We start from the raw sequence: 19,584 nt of genomic DNA, 5'->3' as shown, positions 1-19,584 counted from the left end.
CCCCTCCCCACCATCACCACCCCAAAAATATATAATTGGAAAAAAATTCCGACTGTATATGGCGAGAAACCTTTGATTATCAATGATGGCAGCACAGAACGTCCCTAGAGTGAACGAGTACGTGTTGGCTGTAATGTTCTATTTTTCGGATACAATCAATGACAACATTGATCAATCAGCAAATCATGACATAACAGCCGATCAGCGATTTTGCATACAATGCTAAATAGCTGACGATAAGATCCGCGCGTGCAAATACTTCACAGAACTGTGAAAGGTTAACAAACATATACAGTATATTGGTACTGTATATACAGTACAAGGGGTGGAACTAACACTTGTTTTAATCAATTAATATGTCAATTATTTTGTCAATTGAATTGATGAATCAGATTTAATTTGTAAATTTCCATCACCTTACTATATTCAAAAACAGGGCATCATTTCCAATTTTACAGAAAATGCACAATCAGAAAACATTTCTGATTAGCTTGCTGGTTTGGTCCACAACATGTATATTGGCTGTAAAAAGTTTATGTACCCATTTTCAAATATATTTTTTTACAGAAAACTAGCATACTTGCATCTACAGATTATGTACAAAACATTCAAAAAAATGTTTATCCAATGTTTGCATTCTTCAGGAAATGCATCAACGAAGACGTACCTTGTAAAAAATGCATTTGTAAAAGATGAATGATGTCAACGTGCGTTTGTGAATGTTTGTGGAGCAAACCACAATGAATGCAAGCATTCCCCAAACACTTGTGCTATTTCTTCACCACCACAGGCAGAAGCGACCGCTTACAATCAGGCCTTGTGTCGGCTGAGCCCGAGCACCGCTAGGTCAACGTCAAACAACAACAGTTGAGCAGAGTCAACAGCGACACTTTGAGACAAAGCTGCCCAATTCTATTCAAACTGGTTCAAAGACCAGCAGTAACATCTCCCCGACTTCACACACTCAAATGACACATTTTCCTTCAAGTGGAATAGAAATAAACCCGAAAGCAGATTAATTATAAACCAGCAATGGTGTGTAGCCAGGTGATGATGTTCGCGGTGCATGCGCCAGCCTGAGCAGGTGTCTGCCGGTGTAAAAATACAAACCGAGGCGTGGAAGCTCAGACAGCTTAAGGTGAAGCTGTTGACACTGAGCCCAGATGCGGATTAGCCTCGGGTAAAAAAGAAAGAAGTAAAAATGTTGTCTCACGGGAATGTTTATACAGTCTGAAGGTGGGAAGCCCAGAGAATAGCGGAACTACTGAAGTCATTTCCAACTGTGACCAACATTTTCGAGGAAAGTTGCTCATAAATTCAAATCGCCTTCCAGCATGACGTCACACCTTCAGCAATCTCAGTTAGGAGAGTATTAAAGGATTAACCATGCCTTTTTTGGTGTTTTTTTTTTTGTGTGTCTTATTTGCCACACTTACTCCAAAGTGAGCGGCATCACAACAAAGAGTGTTTTGGAGAAGAAAATAATGTGACGAAGTACTTTCATTCGGTTTTGCTTTCTTTTTTTTTTGGAGATGGTCTTTTGCTATTTCTTCCACTTGTACGACAGTTAAGAATGCTGAACTGTTAAAAAAAAACAGGTTAACAACGGCAATACTCCAGTGTCAACATATGTAATCGATTTTTGATTGTTTTTACATTTTACTAAGAGTTACCATTGTAACTTTTTTGCACTTTTTTCAGACCAAATATCAGCACTTACATTTGAGTACTCGTCAGTACATCTTGCAATTTTGATGAAAATGGCTTTTAATTAAACATTCTCAGTCATCGTGGTACAAATTTAAAAAATAATGATAATTTGGATACCAACCCTTCTGGATTAAAGATGAAACATACACAACAAAGACAAGTGCAATTGCCTCCCTTCAGTGTTCTTTCTCAGAGGTTTGTCTGCGGTTTGCTTTTTTTTACAGGTAAAACATTTAGAGATTTATTTGCAGAGAGGAAGAGACCAACTGGCCCACGTCACCTGACGTCTTACAGAGGCGAGGCAGAGACACACTAACATACATATACATACAGTACACACACCACCAGCTGCCAACCAACTCATGTGGGAAATTCTATTTTTACCACCGGGTTGGGCGAGGCTCGAAGCCGTGGAGCACACAAAGTCGGGAAACTCTAACAAGGGAGAGGGACGCCGACAGGGAACGAAACGGAAGCCCCCACCTCCAGAAAACCTGCATGGAACCAAATAATACTGTCGCGCTAAAAGTGCTTCTCTGTGTGCACACAGACAGAATGTAATGTAACCGTAAAAAAACGGAACAGCAGCATCACATTTGCACAGTGAGGAATCTTGTTAAGTCAGTATAGAAACGTTTCCACTCAGTGTGTGTAAGCAAATCATCGGGTTCTTTGAATGTTGCATACACTCACTCATGAGGTACACTTGCACTACCGAATGAGATCCAACACAAAAAATCTGCGTTTACAAAGATAGTCATGTGAACTTCTGATTGATACACATTCATTTGTACAACATAAGATCGGATGTCATTAATTCCATTCTCATGGATTAAACGTGGGTGGCGAAAAAAAAAGTGCATTTTAGGTTCAAATCAAGACTCCAAATTGTCCATAGCTGTAATTGTGAGTGTGAATGGTTGTTTGTCAACATGTGCCCTGTGACTAGCTGGCAACCAGTTTAGGGTGTCCCCGCCACTCACCCAAAGTCAGGGATAGGTTTGTGGAGGATTTGTGGGTTACCCTTAGAAACATGCTTTTTCAGCCAGACTAGAATAAACTGTAATAGCATATTCACTGCAGTAGGTGGCAGTGGCACTCTTATTGTCAGAGTGTGTGCAGGTAGTATAAACAATGTTATTAAATATTTATATTTCTTTTGGATTCATAACAATCTACAACATCTACAAATGATAGTTTTTATAGTTACAGCGGAGAATTGTGTGTGTTTGAAATATGATCTTCTTTCACAGGGTCGTAACAAAAAATAATTGACAAGCACTGCTCTACAGTTAGCCAAAGTGCTACTCTTTGAAAATGAGTGGTCTAAAAGTACCGAAACAAAATACTGGAATGTGTTGTTGGCATGCAATATGGTAATGCATGGCATTGTGGGAAAACTAACAGCATTCACATGAGCAATGAGTATTTTTAAAGTAAGCGTGAGTCAGGTTATGTGTTACGATCCCACTTAATTGGTCCAAAAACTATTTATGAAAAACATTCTTTGGCCAACTATTGTTGCCGACAATGTATATTGTGTGGTAGGATAATTACATCCTCTTCCACTAGAGGGCAGAAGGTACATAATTAACCTGTGTATCAACTTTAGTTTGGTGATGCGTCGTGAGATTTTTTTACAATTTATTATATGTAACCCGACTCAATAAAGGTTGGGAAACACCACTGGATGAGGATGGTGTGTTTGCGTTCCCACTCGGTGCACTCACCTCCTCCAGTGCAGCTACAGTGTTCCTGCAGTGGGGCATCCTGGTGGTAAAGTTGGAAGCGGTGGGTGACTTGTAGTCCTCATTGGTCTCCACCACAAACTCAGATACTGTGATTTGGTCAGGCATAATTAATACTGCCAATACCTTCCCCCCTCCCCCTTTTCTGCCGGATAAACAGGAGACGCGCTCTTTTTCAACTATGCCTCCTTCTGTTTTTGGTATTTAAAAAAAAAGTTTATAGAAGCGGTAATAGAGTCCTTGGCGAATTCGGTTGGCAGTGAACCATGTCTGGGTATATCTTGGACAACGCTCGGTCACTAACACGGTGCTCCACGGGTAGATTTCTTAACCTCTGGCTGCCTTTCAGTTGAAGTACCACCACTCCATTCGGGTTAAATGGTTTACCCTCGATTCGATGTAGGCACTGAAGTTCCCTCCGTGAAGTCTATTGTCCTGCCTTGTCTCCAAACGTGGGACCTTAGAGGGTAAGAGGAGCTCACGACAGCGAGCCTCCGGAAACAACAAGAAATCGCGTTCATTCGGAGCGCATCCACAAAGGTAGAGGAGGGGGTTCAATGGACCGACAGCAGCCAATAGGAAACAGCAACTAGCAAGCGGAAGCCAATCAAAATTGGCATAGGCGTGACTTTATGCTACCTTCAAATAGCAATTTAAATGATAGTTAATATGCCAACTATGTGGACATCTCCGGAAGACGATCAAAAGGAAATTCCGCTGACCAAGATCTAGGTTTTTTATTTCTCTGTGCTCATTCCCTTGTAACGTTGTTTATGTTAATGCTTTACAATCCCAAACGTTCTATTTATGGTATTGGTTACGCCGTTTTTTTGTTGTAGTACATGAATGCCTCATTTTAGTGACATTTTGGTTTGTTTTAAAATTTAAATACATTGAACGAACGGCTGGAAGCATTCATTAATTGTCTTCTCTCCATCTTTTACCTCATTATGACAGAATACTGTCGCTAAACTCGAAAAACTCTTCCTAAAAACTCCTAAATGTTTTATTAGATATACTGTATACATCATTTTAGCAATCGCACTGGGGATTTTTTAAATACGTTGGTTTATGCCTTCCTGCTATGATCAAACTTCCCTGACAATGTGAGAACATATGTTTTAAAAATCCTAATTAAACATATAGCATTTTGTACTTTATTTCTCTCGTGAGGGGGATTAAGTTAATGTACACTTCCTGTATGTGCTGCCTATGTATTGATTAGTGCCTGAAAGTATCACTAGAGACAAAAACACAACGATGTTCATTCATTGTGATGCACACTTCTGTGAACAACGAAGAACAGGATAAACAGGATCTACTACCCTGATGCTGTAATTATTACTCATCGTGTGCTGTTATTTATTTTTCCCCCCCTTGAACAAACTATGGTTACAGAAGAGCATTGCACACTGCTTGTCACTATTTACCAGACCTATTTTCTTCGCTCTGTGTATTATGCATTTTCCCTGGGTTTGGGATTAAAAAAAGATGTTTCCAACCCAAGGCAGGGCAACACATATAAATAGTGTCAGAGCAGCCTAACCAGACTTCAAATCACAAAGTGGGCAGTGTTCACACATTTTTGCAGTTCTGCAGCGTATGCTGGCAAGCTACTAAATGAAGCGCTCTAGATTTGGACTAACACGAAGGCCTCAACTGCCTTATGAAATTAAAATGCACATACACACCCTGACAAACATCTGCGATCCAGATTCACAGTAGCTCGGTTAGAGGCCAGCAGAACGTCCAGTTTTCCATTTGTATAAGCTTCTGCGTCAAATGGCCTAAATTCGGTGATGCTTTCTTTGTCTTTTTTGTTTTATGTGTAATACCACCATAGATGGATTCCCATGATTAGGACGACTGATAGCAAAGAGGAAAAGTGTAATAATCATAGGACAGCAAATTTAACATCTCGCAACATAGGAAAGAAAGGTTCTGGTTGCTCAGTACAGTGTATGAAACAGACTACCACACACAATTTTTACAGGTCAAAGTTTATGTCAACAAAATGAAATAGTAAAAATATAAGCAAGCTTCTCTGATCCTTTTCATGCCAGTCATAAACCATTGCTCATTATTTCCAAGGGATATTTATAAAACATCAAAGTGAAAACTCAACCAGTAATATTGAATTACTTTAAAGACTCTACTTCACATTTCTCTGAGACTACATTGAAACTTTCCCCAATCATCACTTGCATGATGTAAATGCATTTAGTTCTTCCATTTGTGGGGATGGGAATGTGTCATGGAGGAGCTAGCTTGCAAATCGAACCATAACATGCATTCTACATCAAGCAAAGTCCAGTTGAAACTTGACACCATTATCGGCACCAGGTACAGATTGTTTAAAATATACACACAACGTGCATGACATTCTTGGCGTGCAACACACCCACCTCGTCATGAGGTTCCCATGGGTGCAACGGAGTCTCGTGCTATCCAATGCTATAGGCGTCTGAGCAAAAATGCTCAGTGTGTACTTATAGGTCATGACGTTGGTACTTTAAAGTACCAACGTTGGGAACTATACCTCCATAGTTAAAAGGTATACAGTAGTTCCCAGTGAACAACTGACAGAGGGTTTTAAAATCCTGATTATCTCATCTTAGGATAACTAAACTTATATTGTGTTATTTTTGTAGTTACATTCTGACATTATTATTTTTAGTTTATTTTAAGTACAGGTACATGCAAAATAGTCCTGTAGTCTAAGAAAAGTACTACACATCAAGAGCCCCCTCTCGTGGACATTTGAGGGCAAAACAGAAGCGCAATCAAAAATATGAAGTTTCACTCATTTAATGTCACAAACATTTTCAAACAACAAATGGGTGAAAGTGACAATGGCGGAAAGATAAAATAAAAGAGGACATAGCGCAATTTCTTTTCTGATATTATTGGTCACAAATACAAAACGTGTGCTATTAATAAATTCAAGTCTCACAAATTAAGGACCAGCGGCCACATTTCAAAGAATCGTACCAATATGAATGCCTTTCTACATAAACACAATCTACCGCTTTGTGGCATATGTTGTACCAAACAACTAAACACCTGAAATACTTTGAAATAAATACAACCATTTCATTTTGTTGCCCAGCAGATTTCAATTTGAACTGAAAATCCAAATCCGATTTCTTTGTGTGGTGTTCAGTGGATAGATATTGATATGCCGTTAAGGTAGTATCTACTGAAAACAAACAAGCAAACAAAAAAAACTTCGATTAAAGAAAAAGGGTTGCATTCGTCAGTCATGGTTCTCTCCCTTTACTAGTTTTACTTTTTGCCCACCATCCTCACGACTTGTCTGATGCAAGTGCACAGTCAAAGGAAGCTGAGAGCACCTTGCAGATGGACTGAGCCTGCTCCTGTTTACATTAGAAAAAGAAAACAGACAATCAAGTATTGCCTTTTTTTTTAAGAGCACATATACATTCATTCGCTGGCACTCACAGAGCTGCTGCACTGGTACACCCAAATGCTGCACCCCTCCTGTTCAGGGTCGGTGGTTTTGAGGGCCAGGAGGTTCTTCCCAGTGCCGAGGCCATCGTCGTAGCACAACATGCGCATGATCAGGTAGAGAGGGTGGCGGTGCAACACATCCTGGAGGAATAGCATATCAAAATAATCATTGGAGGAAGAGTATATCAAAATAATTATCCTCATAATAATAATGATGATTTTTATTATTCGTTGCCCTCATCAAGTCTTTATTGCCACAACAGAAATGTTTTTTTTTACGTATAATGGGTGTAAAAATGAATCACTGAACAACAAATGGATTGAGAAGTGTAGTGATTTGCTGCCTTCTGGTGGCCGATAGAATTGTGTATATTGTACCTTCACAAAATCAATGCTCTGTTTTTACTGGCTGCTTCATTTTTGTCATACAACTGTAAAAAGAAGTGAAGCACAAGAAAATAAAACGAAAAGACTGATGGATATTACTACTTGTCACTGGCAGATGAGTCTCAACATGAACACCAACAGATGTGATTTTGGGATATACATTACATTTAGCTGCTTTATCACAGATGTGGATTTATTGTTCCTATTTAATCATACTGTAGTGAGCAGCCAGGAAGGATAATTTTTTTACAACGTCCTCTGTCAGTGGTGAGATAAAAAAAAAGTCAAATTAAAAAGACAAATAAACTACTGGCTAAAACTTGAATTTCTAACACACAATATCGATGACTCCCTTTGCTTTGTTATAGAAACAAGAAGGACTCACATACTGGTCGAGCGAGGCCACTTTCACTCCGTGTTTCGACACAACCAGGATCATTTCTTCATCTCGCGGCACAAACGGCAGCTTTCCATCTTGCTAATAAATAAATAAATAAATCAGTAAGTAAGATAAAAAATATGTACAAATAAAGTAGAATAAACATGTTAGGTACAAATATACAGTATTTAGGCAATGACAGAATTTTTATCACTTTGCCCTTACACCACAATGGAATTGAAATAAAACAAGATATGAATGAAGGGTAGACTTTAGCTTCCAGAGGCAATTACAGTTTGTACTGTAAACCTGGCATTTGAACAAGGGTGTGGAAAGATTTCATATCCACTGCACATGAAGGGGGGCAAAATATTTGCCACAATACTGACTTAGAATAAAATAAAACTTTAACGGTCATGTTTTTATAAAGGCAGTTTGATTTCATACAACTCTTGTAATCTACAATATTGGATTAACTTTTTTTTTTTTTTTTACCTGAGCAGTGTCAATGTAGTTGATGAGGTCAAGAGGTTCCTGGAGCTTCTTGCTCATGTCAAACTGCAATCCCTCAATGGCTCCCACATACTTTACCCGGAACTCTGCACATGTTTCAGATGTGTTGTTTCCTAGGGAGGTCATACATGTTGGCGTCAATAAAATAATAAGTGATTGAATATAAGGTCGGGATGATGTAATCCCACTGACCCGAGCTCTTGGTAGAGTCTGTGTCGAGGCTGGCGACTGTACTGGACCTGGATAGTCCCCCCAAACTGGAGTCTACAGACTACGGAAGAGACAGAGTTCAACACCACAACATTAGGTACATTTGCATGGTACAATGAGATTCAGAGGAAGAGATGTTTTAAAAATAGTCTTCTTACATGTTGCACATCTCTTGTGCAACATGTAATAGGACTGCGTTGGGGTAGTTAATGTTTGTGTGGTGGGTGGACACTCATGTAAAGTGTGTCCGGTTACCGTACCTTACTTTTGGTGCTGATCTCACTGCTCTGAGAGCTACTGCTGCTGTGGCGTTTTTTCACCTTGCGGAACATCTTTCACTTTTGCATCCTGGACCACCGCATCCCAGCCCTCTTCCAACCTAAACACCACCAAACATTTATTACGGAAGACTACAGAATACTTTATATTTTGTTTCACAATGTGTGTTTTATTCAGTATCTTGTTTTCTTTATGGAGTGCCTCATTTTTACATTTTGTGTGCCAAAATAATTAAACGCAACTTTCTATTGAGTTTAAAGGTGGAACAATTTACAAAACTGTCAATTAATTAATAAAACATTGAACGAGAATCTGAAATAATTGGATTGAATTTAATGAATTTCTCGATCGCTTTCGGTGGTTGTTTTTTTAGTTACATTTAATTATCTTTTTTCATACACTTTTATTTCATGACAATCTGGCACATTGAAAAGAGCCATTAAATGAAATGTGAGAGGAATAAATCTGTCAAAGTGACCCATCAAGAAGTGGTGGGCCTGGAAGTGTAATATAAAACAATAAAATGTGTTCACAAATGACAAGATACAAATAAAGACGCTACAGATCCCTGCGCACCAAATCCAGTAGACACTTAAACAGCTTCTTCCCTCTAGCCATTAACTCCTTAAACAGTCACTGACGTAGTCACTCTTCTTGTACTACAAATACTGCTACTGGTTACTCTAAAATGGTTCAATGATTTGTTGTTTACGATGATACTAATGCAGCGTGTTATACCGGAGACAAATTCCTTGTGTGTTCTACATACTTGGCCAATAAAGATGATTCTGATTCTGAAATAAACATTTGGAATATTAACTCATATTATTTTCGTTTGTTTGAATTTGCTTTGTATTTATGTAATTAAGATTTCAGTTTGCACTTCAGGATGGATAATTACACTGATACAAATAGTGAAAGTTTCGGATTTAAATGGGTTTCGGTTCATACTCCTTTTCAGACTTTAAGTACACAGCGTTTCGGTAGAATATACTGTATATTGTTATGTGTTTGTTTTTGTACTACATGTTTGAATAAAAGTTTAATTAATCAATCAGTCAATCAACCAAGTCAGAAAAAAATAAAACACATAAATAGCCTCATTTATTTCCGATTATTATCATCATAATTTGATTAGCCAATTGAAATGCAATTCAAATTATGATGACTTAAAGGGTAACTAAAGTCACAAACGTGTGTTCCAATATGTTTTATGGGCCCCCACGAATCGAAACAAAGTATTCAGATTCTTAATGTGTTGGGGAATAAGAATTAAGCAGGGGACAGTTCCTGCAGACCCAAAGTTGCCTCGTCCCTAGGTGGCCATAAAATATTTAAGAGAGTCACATATCTGTTACACCCTTGCAGTTAGCTGCAATTTAACATATATTCGCAAATTACACGTGATAGCGTGGATAAAGATGTTATAACCAGCGTCTAAAATTAACGCAAACAATCGAGCAAAACCATTCAGTACTGTACTCGCCACCCACGCTCAACGTCGCTTTCGTTTCAACACTCAAGTTGACCAACTTTCACTGCGCTAAAAGATCGCCGTTATTAAAACCAATCCAGCACATGCATACCTGACAAGTGTTGGCGCGTTGGAGTACCGTTTACATAATTTGGTTAATCTGCCTGCCTGCAACAGGGCGTTTGTCGGCTCTTATTCACTCTCAGTTTAGTTTCTCTAGTAGTTTCACAGCCTCCACCCAACGCTTCTTAAAGGAGACTTACCCAACTTTAGTCCATGACGGCGCTAAAAGTAGACTGCTGCCACAGGTACTGAACATCAAAGCAACAAAATTGCACGTGTCTTTACTTCTAATATATTCTTAAGTATGCGTTTGTCATTTGCCCTAAAATATTATCATTATTCTGACACGGAACGTTATGTCCCGGAACCTTTGTTGTCTCCCCTCAGTCTTGCCGGTGGTGTTTTGATACAAGACCGGAAGTGTCCTGTGTGGCGAGGGACCGCCTCCTCATTCATTTTCAAAACATTGCGCTATGATTTGATTGTGACATTTGTCATTATGCTTTGTGCTTTTCTATAGCTATGGCATCAAAACGCAAAGTGGAGATGATCGTCCCGGCGGAGGAGAGTGACCAGCTTCATATTCGTCCGCTGTACGCTGATACATTCATTGATTATGTATTAAAAATTATTCTATCTCAAATTATGTAAACAAATGTTGGCTACCGTCATTTTTCTTGTTTTCTTTCCCAGGGGTGCTGGGCAGGAGGTCGGGAGGTCCTGTATTATCCTGGAGTTCAAAGGAAGAAAAATCATGGTAAGTATTATGATTGATTAGGGCCTTAGCTATAGATTTTTAGACAGCTCAATGGAGAGAGCAAAAGAAATGTGTTTGGAGATTACAATTTGTTTTAATTTGTGTGTTCAACAGCTGGACTGTGGCATCCACCCTGGTTTAGAAGGAATGGATGCCCTCCCTTATATAGACTTGATCGACCCAGCGGAGATTGACCTGCTGCTCATCAGCCAGTAATTTTTCTTTTGTCGTTGTTTTGGTCGCAATTGAAAATAGTCCGCACGTGTATTGTGCATTGTGGGGCATGCTTTCGTTTAAATATCCCAAGGATCTTGTCTTGCAGAAATCAGGCCGTTTTTGGCTCCTTCCTTCCTTCACCCCATCCTTCTTTCCTTGCTTTTCTTCCTTTCTTTTCGTCCTTCGCTGTCTTCGTCCCTTCCTTCTCTCAGCTTTCATCCTTCTTTCCTTGACTCCTTTCACTTGCTATTTTGTTAACATTACATTCTTTCATCTTTTCATCCTTCACCTTTCTTTCTGGATTACTTCAGATACAAAAACATATGCAAAAGAAATCCCAAGTGAATGCAACATAGAAAGGCTGTACGCAGCGGACATCACTTTGCAACCTTCTCGAAATCTTGACAGTGTTAATGAGTACAAGCTAAAAGTCTCATCTTAAATTTTTTTTTAAAAATAAACGCACAGTACAGCAACATTGACCTAGCAATTATTTGGTCGTTTCATGTCATGCTTGGATGTTTAGGCAGGCACACTAGCGACCCAACTATGTACAAGCAATTAAAAAAAATAAGTGTTCTGTATTAAATGTCCCCCGTGAAGCATACATTGTGTGACTACATAATCAATTTGTTTTGATTCCAGTTTCCACCTGGATCACTGTGGGGCTCTGCCTTGGTTCCTCCAGAAGACCAGCTTCAAAGGCAGAACCTTCATGACTCACGCCACCAAGGCCATCTACCGCTGGCTTCTGTCAGACTACGTCAAAGTCAGGTAAGATACGAAACTCTTTATTGCCTTTGAATTAGAATACATTACTGTATGTTGTACTTTTTTCCCCCGTTGCAGCAACATTTCTGCAGATGACATGCTATACACAGAAACGGACCTGGAGGAGAGTATGGATAAGATTGAGACCATTAACTTCCATGAGGTCAAAGAGGTGGCGGGGATCAAATTCTGGTGTTACCATGCCGGCCATGTGCTGGGAGCTGCCATGTTTATGATTGAAATAGCTGGAGTCAAGGTAACTGCTTTTATTTGAGTACAAAATACGTACTCGTATAGTCAGTGGAACCTCTAGAATCAAACAAAGAAAAGGAGAATTGTGTTTGAAATAGCATTTTACTGAGCTTGAGTCTCACCAGATTTGTGCATGATGATGATTTGAATCCAAGTTTTGTGTGACTCTTCAGGCATTTTCTGAGGAAATATTTTATCACTTCTGTGGCATGTCTTTCTGGAAGTTTCTCTGTGCTACTTACCTACAGTGGTGGATATATTTACTGTACTACATTTAATTAACTCATTCAGTACCGGCCAATTCTACACCAAGTCTGAAAAGACGTTTAAAAACGTCTTTGGGAGTGAATGAGTTTGAAGTAACTTTTTGCATTGATTTTAATTTTCACAATATTCTTAATGAAACACAACATTTACTTTCACTTAAGTTTTTTCTTCTTAAACAAATGCTACTTATACTCTATTATATTGAGCAAACAAAAAAAATTCCAAACTTCTTGTGGTTGTATTTTTCTTAATGTGTTATTTTATGAAAAGTTCATCTATTATTGTTTCAGTTACATTCCTCACTTTATATTTTTGTGTATTTGACGGTCATGCTCTGATGTAATAAGAAAAATAAATTAGATGTTATACACCACTCACTAACTCAGTATTCTTTTTTTTTCACCAATTTCTTATTTTTAAGTCATTATTTGGAAGACTTCTTTTTACTGCAATCATATGTTAAAGTAACAGTACTCTTACTTACTTGTGTACAGTTTTTGGCAACTGTATCCACCTCTGACTGCTGGTATTATTATTCATGGTTAACGTGATATGTTTATTCGGTTCCTTCCAAAGCTGCTCTACACGGGAGACTTCTCACGACAGGAAGACAGACACCTCATGGCGGCTGAGATCCCTAGCGTCAAACCGGACATTTTAATCATTGTATGCCCCCGCAAAATTCAACATTTCTCACAAAACGTGTGCGTGCATTTTCCTTGTATCTTGAGGTGATCAAAAATGTCGTTCATCGTTCTTGTGCAGGAGTCCACCTACGGCACGCACATCCATGAGAAGCGCGAAGAGCGCGAGGCTCGCTTTTGTAACACGGTCCACGACATCGTCAACAGAGAGGGCCGCTGTTTGATCCCCGTTTTCGCTTTGGGGCGAGCCCAGGAACTGCTGCTCATTCTGGGTGAGACACTCATTTTACGAGGACTTATCATAAATAGTCTCAACACCTTCACCAATGACAAAAAAAAAAAAAAAAAAGTTCATTTATTTGATAGGAAAAATCTGTAGCTTTTTTTGTGCATGTGCAATACATACATGCAACCACACGGGGCAGCAACGTACCCCAAACTAAAATGAAATCAGTGTGAATATTGTGTAACAGCATTTTAGGGCGTCGGGATGCAGTTGTGTGTGGGCGTTGGGGGCTCGAGCAATAGTCATGTAAACTGTATTGATACAACTTACATTGAATAGATTTACATTTATTAGTATGCATTGCCAATATAATATACTGGAATAGTGAAGCCTCCAACGTCAGGCAAAACTTGCCATGTGTGAAAACATACTTGTAATATTTGTTGCCTTGTTAATTTATACAGTAAAAAATATCTAAGAATATCACTAATTGAAAATATTGAAGTTCAAATGGGATCAATTATTGTTTCTAAATTAAAACTGTAAATGATTTCATTTACGTGTAAACGATTTGAAACGATGAATTACATATCATTCTATTTAAAATCAACTTGATTTTTGTTGTAAAATAAACAATTTTACGTTATTTCTTTTCTCCCCTATCTACAATTTACCTAGCCCAACTGTCCATTTTAAAAATCAAATGTCAACCTTTGCCCGCACATTTATTGTATTTTTATTCGACAGTGGTTAACTTCTCTTGACTGTACTTGAATGAGAGATAGGAATGTTTTTTAAAAATGTCTGCAATATCAATTGTCTTGTCATGTCTTGTTTCCTGTTGAATGCCTTTCTCCAGACGAGTACTGGCAGAACCATCCGGAGCTCCATGACATCCCTATCTACTACGCCTCGTCCTTGGCCAAGAAGTGCATGGCCGTGTACCAGACCTACGTCAACGCCATGAACGACAAAATTCGCAAGGCTATCAACATCAACAACCCCTTTGTCTTCAAGCACATCAGCAACCTCAAGGTAGAGGACAAAACTTGTCAGTGATGTACTGTGAATATATTCAAATGCCAGTTTTTTGTGGGATAACAATATGAGACCATCTTTTTTTGTGTGTGTGACCTATAACCTGCACAAAAAATGTTTTTGAGGGCATAAATAAGTGGAAAGTAACCTACTTGCATAAATATGCACACCTTCAAACTAATACTGTGTTTCGGCACCTTTATATTTTATTACAACACTCTTCTTGGGTTGGAATTTATCAGAGTGGCACATTTTCACGTGGTACTATTTCCGTACTTTTCTTTGCAAAAATGCACAGAATCTGAAAAACAGCCCCAAAGCATGATGTTGCCACAACCATGCTTCATAGTCGGGATGGTGTTCTTCCATGTTTTTGCGCTAAAACATGGAATTATTGCCAAAAAATGCAACGTTGGTTTCAACAACACATTTCCGACACGTGTTTAAAGATTTCAATTGTGGGATAAATAAATAACTTTTTCGCAGAGGAAAAAATGATAACTTACTCCAGTGTCTTTAATTCCCAGAGCATGGACCACTTTGATGACATCGGCCCCAGTGTGGTGATGGCGTCCCCTGGCATGATGCAGAGCGGCCTTTCCAGAGAGCTCTTTGAAAGCTGGTGCACGGACAAGCGAAATGGAGTCATCATCGCTGGATATTGTGTGGAGGGAACACTGGCCAAGGTCAGCTGGCACCATTTTTCCCATATGAGCACCTGCAATTGCATCTCATTAAATTAGAACTCACGTGCAGATTCACTGAAGAGAAGAAAAATAGTTGGAAGAAGGCCTGTCCGTTGCCAAGTGTAAGTTAAATCATTAATTAATAATTCATGGTAATTAAAAGAACCCCATTACCTGATCAAGTGCCCAGCATCATGCAGAGAGCTGTTTCTTATATTTTGGTTACATAATTTAGGAACCCTTCTAATTTACCGGTCTAATTTTCCAACTATAGTACCGTTGTCCAAATTATCAACGCCACCAGAGAGATGGTGATAGAATGCGGTATATTACGAGCATATGAATGTGAATGCAATTTACAGTGGTGTCTGCGTTTGTTGCGCAGCACATCATGTCCGAGCCGGAGGAGATCACCACCATGTCGGGACAAAAGCTGCAGCTGAAGATGTCGGTGGACTACATCTCCTTCTCGGCCCACACAGACTACCAGCAAACCAGCGAGTTCATCCGCGCTCTCAAACCCCCACACGTGGTAGGGGGAGCCAAAACGCATCACTCATACCTTTTGACTTTGCAAAAATATAAGGTAGTCCATCTATACAAGAGGGGCAAAATATTAGAAACAAAGCACATTATTTGATGTAGCTACAGCAGGGATATCGCAATGTATTAGAATATCACTATAGAGATTAAATAACACATCGGAAAATACTACACTCAGATCTTGGTCCACGGCGAGCAGAACGAGATGGCGCGCCTGAAGGCGGCGCTTATCCGAGAGTACGAGGACAACGACCAGGTTCACATCGAAGTCCACAACCCTCGCAACACAGAGTCGGTCACCCTCAACTTCAGGGGAGAGAAACTGGCCAAGGTTCTGAAACGTTGTTACACCGTTACGTTATTCGGCTACAGATTGATTGTTTGATGAGCTCTCATAGCCCTGACGTGACTGCGCTGCTGCGTTCAGGTGATGGGCTCTCTGGCGGATCAGAAGTGCGTTCAAGGTCAGAGGGTGTCCGGCATCCTGGTTAAGAAGAACTTTAACTACCACATCCTCAACCCCTCCGACCTTTCCCGTGAGTCAAGTCTTCAACAATCCACCCGTCATCCCTCCACGAAACATGTCAACATGCTACGTTTTTTGTTTTGTTTTTTGCAGTGTATACGGAGCTGTCTATGAGCACAGTGAAGCAGACGCAGGCCATCCCCTTCACTGGACCCTACTCACTGCTCGTCTGCCACCTTAGGAACCTCACGGGTGAGACATTGTGTATACAAAGCATGTTTAACCCTCGAATTTCAACACCCGATACGTTCTGACATGTTTTCCCCCTATACATATTTTACAAATGTATAAAAATAGACTAAGAAATTGCACGTATGCAAGTATTCACATCCTTTGCTCGACATGTTGCCGTTGCACCTTTAGCAGCAACTGCAGCATTAAAGCTTAAGTTTCTTTGGGCAGCTGGCCCATTTCATAACAAATTGTGGAAAAGCGGGAAGTGCAAAAATTAGTTTCCGGATGCAGCGTATATACCACGTGGTGCAGAGCATTGAGCTTTCTCTCCGTCAGGTGACGTGGAAGAGCTCGACGGTACCGAAAAGAAAACGCTGAGGATCTTCCAAAGTATCACTCTGATCCACGAAGTCGGCATGGTTCTGCTGGAGGTGAGTGCTAGGATGCACGAACGCCAACTCCCGTCGTCCAACTTCTTCGTGTTTTGCTTTCAGTGGATCGCTAATCCTCTCAACGACATGTACGCCGACGCCATCACCACTGTGGTGCTGGAGGTCCAGTCGAACCCAAAGGCTCAGAAAGGTGGGCTGTAATTGGTGGTGACAGTACTTGTGATCTCAGCACTTCAGTTTGTGCAGGTGTATGTCGTGGGTGGAACTATTGCCTAATCTAACTTTTGTTGAGTGGGCACTGGACGCGTTTTTATTGTTGTCTCAATCAAAGACGCAGTTTGATTGTGTGTTCAGTCATGGAAACCCAGAGTTCCATTTTGGACATGGACATCTTTCAAAGTCGACTTGAAATCATGTTACAGTGAGTAGCATGATTCCATCATATTAGCAGTTCTTGTAATTATCAGAATTGTTCAGCATCATTTTTGTTTCAGGGACATGTTTGGACAGGACCACGTGGACGTCAACGATCATCAAAACATCTCGGTGACCGTCGACGGGAAGACAGTGAACATTTTCTTGGAAACACGGGTGAGACTTATATTGTGCAACATTGCCCTCTGGACCTTTTCACCCAACAGGCGCCTGTCGTAGCACCCACTTAACACTTTTCTCCTGCCCCAACCAGTCAGTGAGCTGCGAGGATGAGGACACAGAGGATGATTCCTTGAGGGAACTGGTGGAGCAAGCCGTGCAGCGCCTCTTTGACGCCCTCAACCCCATCACGTCACTCATTCCATCACTTAAGTCTTAAGTGATGTCATTTTTGAAGTGACACACTGAAATTGTAAGGTCTGGATAACACCGACTTGCGTCCTTGAGCTACTAGTTCATTGTCAGTATTTTTGGCATGTGCTATGTTATGTTTTCCCTGTAAGCAGTTCTATATAATGTTCAGGTAGTTTAAAAAATGCACTGACTTGAGACTTTTGGTGTTTTAGTGTTTGTGAATTTGTAATTGCACTAAATGTTCAGTATTTAAATTATAAACTGGCATTGGATAACAGACTTTCACGAGGTAATAGTTCATCGTCAGTAATTGTAACATATGCTATGTTGTTTTACCGGCAAGCACTTGCATTTATTTAATGTTCTGTTTGTTAAAATGCACTGACTTAAGACTTTTTGTGTTGTAACATTTGTGAATTTCTAATTACACTAAATGTTGAGGATGTAAAAACAACCAGTCAAAGGTCATCCTTTGACGCCAGCTTCTGTCGCAATATACACACATTAACACATTTTAAACAAGCAACACTTGTGAGGAGATATTGGTTCTGAACCGCTCCAGATGTGCGTAGCAATAAAAATTCTCTTTCCTCTCAAATTTAAGCATTAATTATCCATTTATTAATGTCCGAAGGGCTGCGCCGTATTATTAAATTTCGAATGTTTGTGGTTCATAATATGATATAGAAAAATATGAGGTTAAACCTTGTGGGCATGAAAAATGAACATGTCAAGGTATAAATTGTTCCAGTCGGCCGCCTCAGCTCGCCGCTCCCCTCGCGGTGGCCAACAACGCCGCAGCCGTAAAGAGCAGGAAGAGGACGCCCACCTCTACGGCCCTGTCCTTGTTCCTCTCGCCCAAGGATTCCTGGCGTTTCCTCAGCATCTCATCCTTGCGTTGCCGGATGTCTCTGTCCCTCTGGAGCTGGTCGCCGTAATGCGAGCGAAGGAACTTGTCGAAGTCGAACATGCTCCCTCGGGGGTCCACCGCCTCGCTCCTCTTTCCCGCAGCCGCGCTCCCTTCTGCGGCGGATTTGGTGGCGGAAGGTCCGGCCCGGGCTCTGTTGGTCAAGTCGAGCTGGCTCAGGAGGCCGCGATCGTACTTCCTCCGCAAACCCTTGTGGCCCAGCACCGCGTAGGCCTCGCTGATGTCCGAGAAGCGGACGGTGGCATCGTCGTTGCCGGCGTTCATGTCCGGGTGGTAGAGGAAGCACTGCTTGTAGTAGGCGGTTTTGATCTGAGCTTGGGTAGCCTTTGGAGACACGCCGAGGATGTCGTAGTAACCCGTTTTGCTTTGGTAAAGAGGCTCATCTCGGTGGTCATTGACGTAAGTCCTGATAAAAGTTAAATGACTCCAACAGGAGCCCGGACAAGTGGTGAAGAAAATCCCCAAAGCCTTTCCGTGTCCCCGCCACACAAAAGCATGTGTGTGACTGATACTTTTCGTATCCTTCACCCCTAAGCAATAATCAACAAAACGTCCGTTAACATCACGCGTTGTCCGATGAGTTAAGTGCCGGTTCTTTACGTCTCGATCACGGTTAAAATCCACAAATAAAACGCCAGTGGATAACGTGGATGGATACACCGTACCTTCTTCGTGCTTCCTAATAGGTTTCAGTGCTGAGTAGTTGCATATTTTCTGCGATATGTTGAAAGTCCTTCTGCCAAAACGAAGCATAGCCTCCACCATGTTTGTGGAGTTCAACACGGAAGTGGTTGTTGTTTTTTTGTTTTTGCTATTTGTGCAGCGCCCCCTATTGCTACGGATGGCAAAATTGAAGGTAAAAACGGCACACTATTTTCGTTTATTCCCCCAATATTTGTTCGTATTTACAAAAGAATTCTTAAAGATGAAATGAAAATACATGTTTTTAAATGTGAAATACAATACAATTAAACTGTACTTTACAAATGCACTGTACTGGATTAAATAAAACATTTAAGGCACTGTATATTATGCACAGTTTGAATATTTAATTCAGTAATTATTTAACACGCCATCAGAGGACATTCTAAATTTGGTACTCGTACTACTAGTGGTACAGTAGTACGAGTACCAAACTTAG

General features: G+C 40.3%; 4 protein-coding genes across 10 annotated transcripts in view; 1 reads left to right on the top strand and 3 right to left on the bottom strand.

Moving 5' to 3' along the window:
• asap2a (ArfGAP with SH3 domain, ankyrin repeat and PH domain 2a) overlaps nucleotides 1-3,980 on the bottom strand; it is a 46,329-nt gene extending 42,349 nt beyond the window's left edge. For 3 of the 5 annotated variants that reach the window (XM_086126835.1, XM_086126832.1, XM_086126833.1), the window contains exons 1-2: nucleotides 3,846-3,980; nucleotides 3,441-3,480 (exon numbers count right to left, since the gene is read on the bottom strand). In XM_086126835.1, coding sequence (XP_085982961.1) covers nucleotides 3,441-3,480; nucleotides 3,846-3,979 — 174 coding nt within the window. In that variant the 5' untranslated portion in view covers nucleotide 3,980. Of the gene's footprint in view, nucleotides 1-3,440 lie in introns of all 5 variants that reach the window. The other 2 variants (XM_086126834.1, XM_086126837.1) reach the window with 1 other exon arrangement.
• A 2,270-nt stretch (nucleotides 3,981-6,250) lies between these two features.
• itgb1bp1 (integrin beta 1 binding protein 1) lies at nucleotides 6,251-15,042 on the bottom strand. 3 transcript variants are annotated; one of them, XM_086127404.1, is made up of 8 exons: nucleotides 14,912-15,042; nucleotides 10,901-10,964; nucleotides 8,679-8,797; nucleotides 8,401-8,479; nucleotides 8,191-8,321; nucleotides 7,702-7,794; nucleotides 6,921-7,070; nucleotides 6,251-6,835 (listed from the first exon to the last, which is right to left on the bottom strand). In XM_086127404.1, exons 3-8 carry the CDS (start codon nucleotides 8,748-8,750, stop codon nucleotides 6,764-6,766), a joined length of 597 nt encoding a protein of 198 aa, XP_085983530.1. In that variant the 5' UTR covers nucleotides 8,751-8,797; nucleotides 10,901-10,964; nucleotides 14,912-15,042; the 3' UTR covers nucleotides 6,251-6,763. The 3 variants fall into 3 exon arrangements, with proteins under 3 accessions (XP_085983530.1, XP_085983531.1, XP_085983529.1); XM_086127405.1 differs by lacking the exons at nucleotides 10,901-10,964; nucleotides 14,912-15,042 and adding an exon at nucleotides 10,435-10,574; XM_086127403.1 differs by lacking the exons at nucleotides 10,901-10,964; nucleotides 14,912-15,042 and adding an exon at nucleotides 10,284-10,414.
• LOC147196174 (cleavage and polyadenylation specificity factor subunit 3) lies at nucleotides 10,347-18,113 on the top strand. The gene is made up of 19 exons (XM_086127401.1): nucleotides 10,347-10,479; nucleotides 10,622-10,827; nucleotides 10,928-10,991; nucleotides 11,106-11,203; nucleotides 11,853-11,981; nucleotides 12,057-12,234; nucleotides 13,074-13,163; nucleotides 13,263-13,413; nucleotides 14,227-14,402; nucleotides 14,933-15,091; nucleotides 15,477-15,623; nucleotides 15,813-15,965; nucleotides 16,062-16,170; nucleotides 16,254-16,352; nucleotides 16,671-16,765; nucleotides 16,829-16,916; nucleotides 17,081-17,147; nucleotides 17,221-17,317; nucleotides 17,415-18,113. Exons 2-19 carry the CDS (start codon nucleotides 10,757-10,759, stop codon nucleotides 17,538-17,540), a joined length of 2,097 nt encoding a protein of 698 aa, XP_085983527.1. The 5' UTR covers nucleotides 10,347-10,479; nucleotides 10,622-10,756; the 3' UTR covers nucleotides 17,541-18,113.
• LOC147196173 (dnaJ homolog subfamily C member 30, mitochondrial-like) lies at nucleotides 18,114-19,212 on the bottom strand. The gene is made up of 2 exons (XM_086127402.1): nucleotides 19,109-19,212; nucleotides 18,114-18,973 (listed from the first exon to the last, which is right to left on the bottom strand). The coding sequence occupies exons 1-2, from the start codon at nucleotides 19,206-19,208 to the stop codon at nucleotides 18,276-18,278; spliced, it is 798 nt and encodes a 265-aa protein (XP_085983528.1). The 5' UTR covers nucleotides 19,209-19,212; the 3' UTR covers nucleotides 18,114-18,275.
• Between the last annotated feature and the right edge of the window lie 372 nt (nucleotides 19,213-19,584).

This window comes from Hippocampus guttulatus, chromosome 13 (assembly GCF_054856545.1).
Source record: "Hippocampus guttulatus isolate MCC_2025c chromosome 13, RoL_Hgut_1.0, whole genome shotgun sequence".
Lineage (NCBI taxonomy): Eukaryota > Metazoa > Chordata > Actinopteri > Syngnathiformes > Syngnathidae > Hippocampus > Hippocampus guttulatus.
Note: the sequence above shows the minus strand (reverse complement) of the source record. Positions and strands in the feature narration are given on the sequence as shown.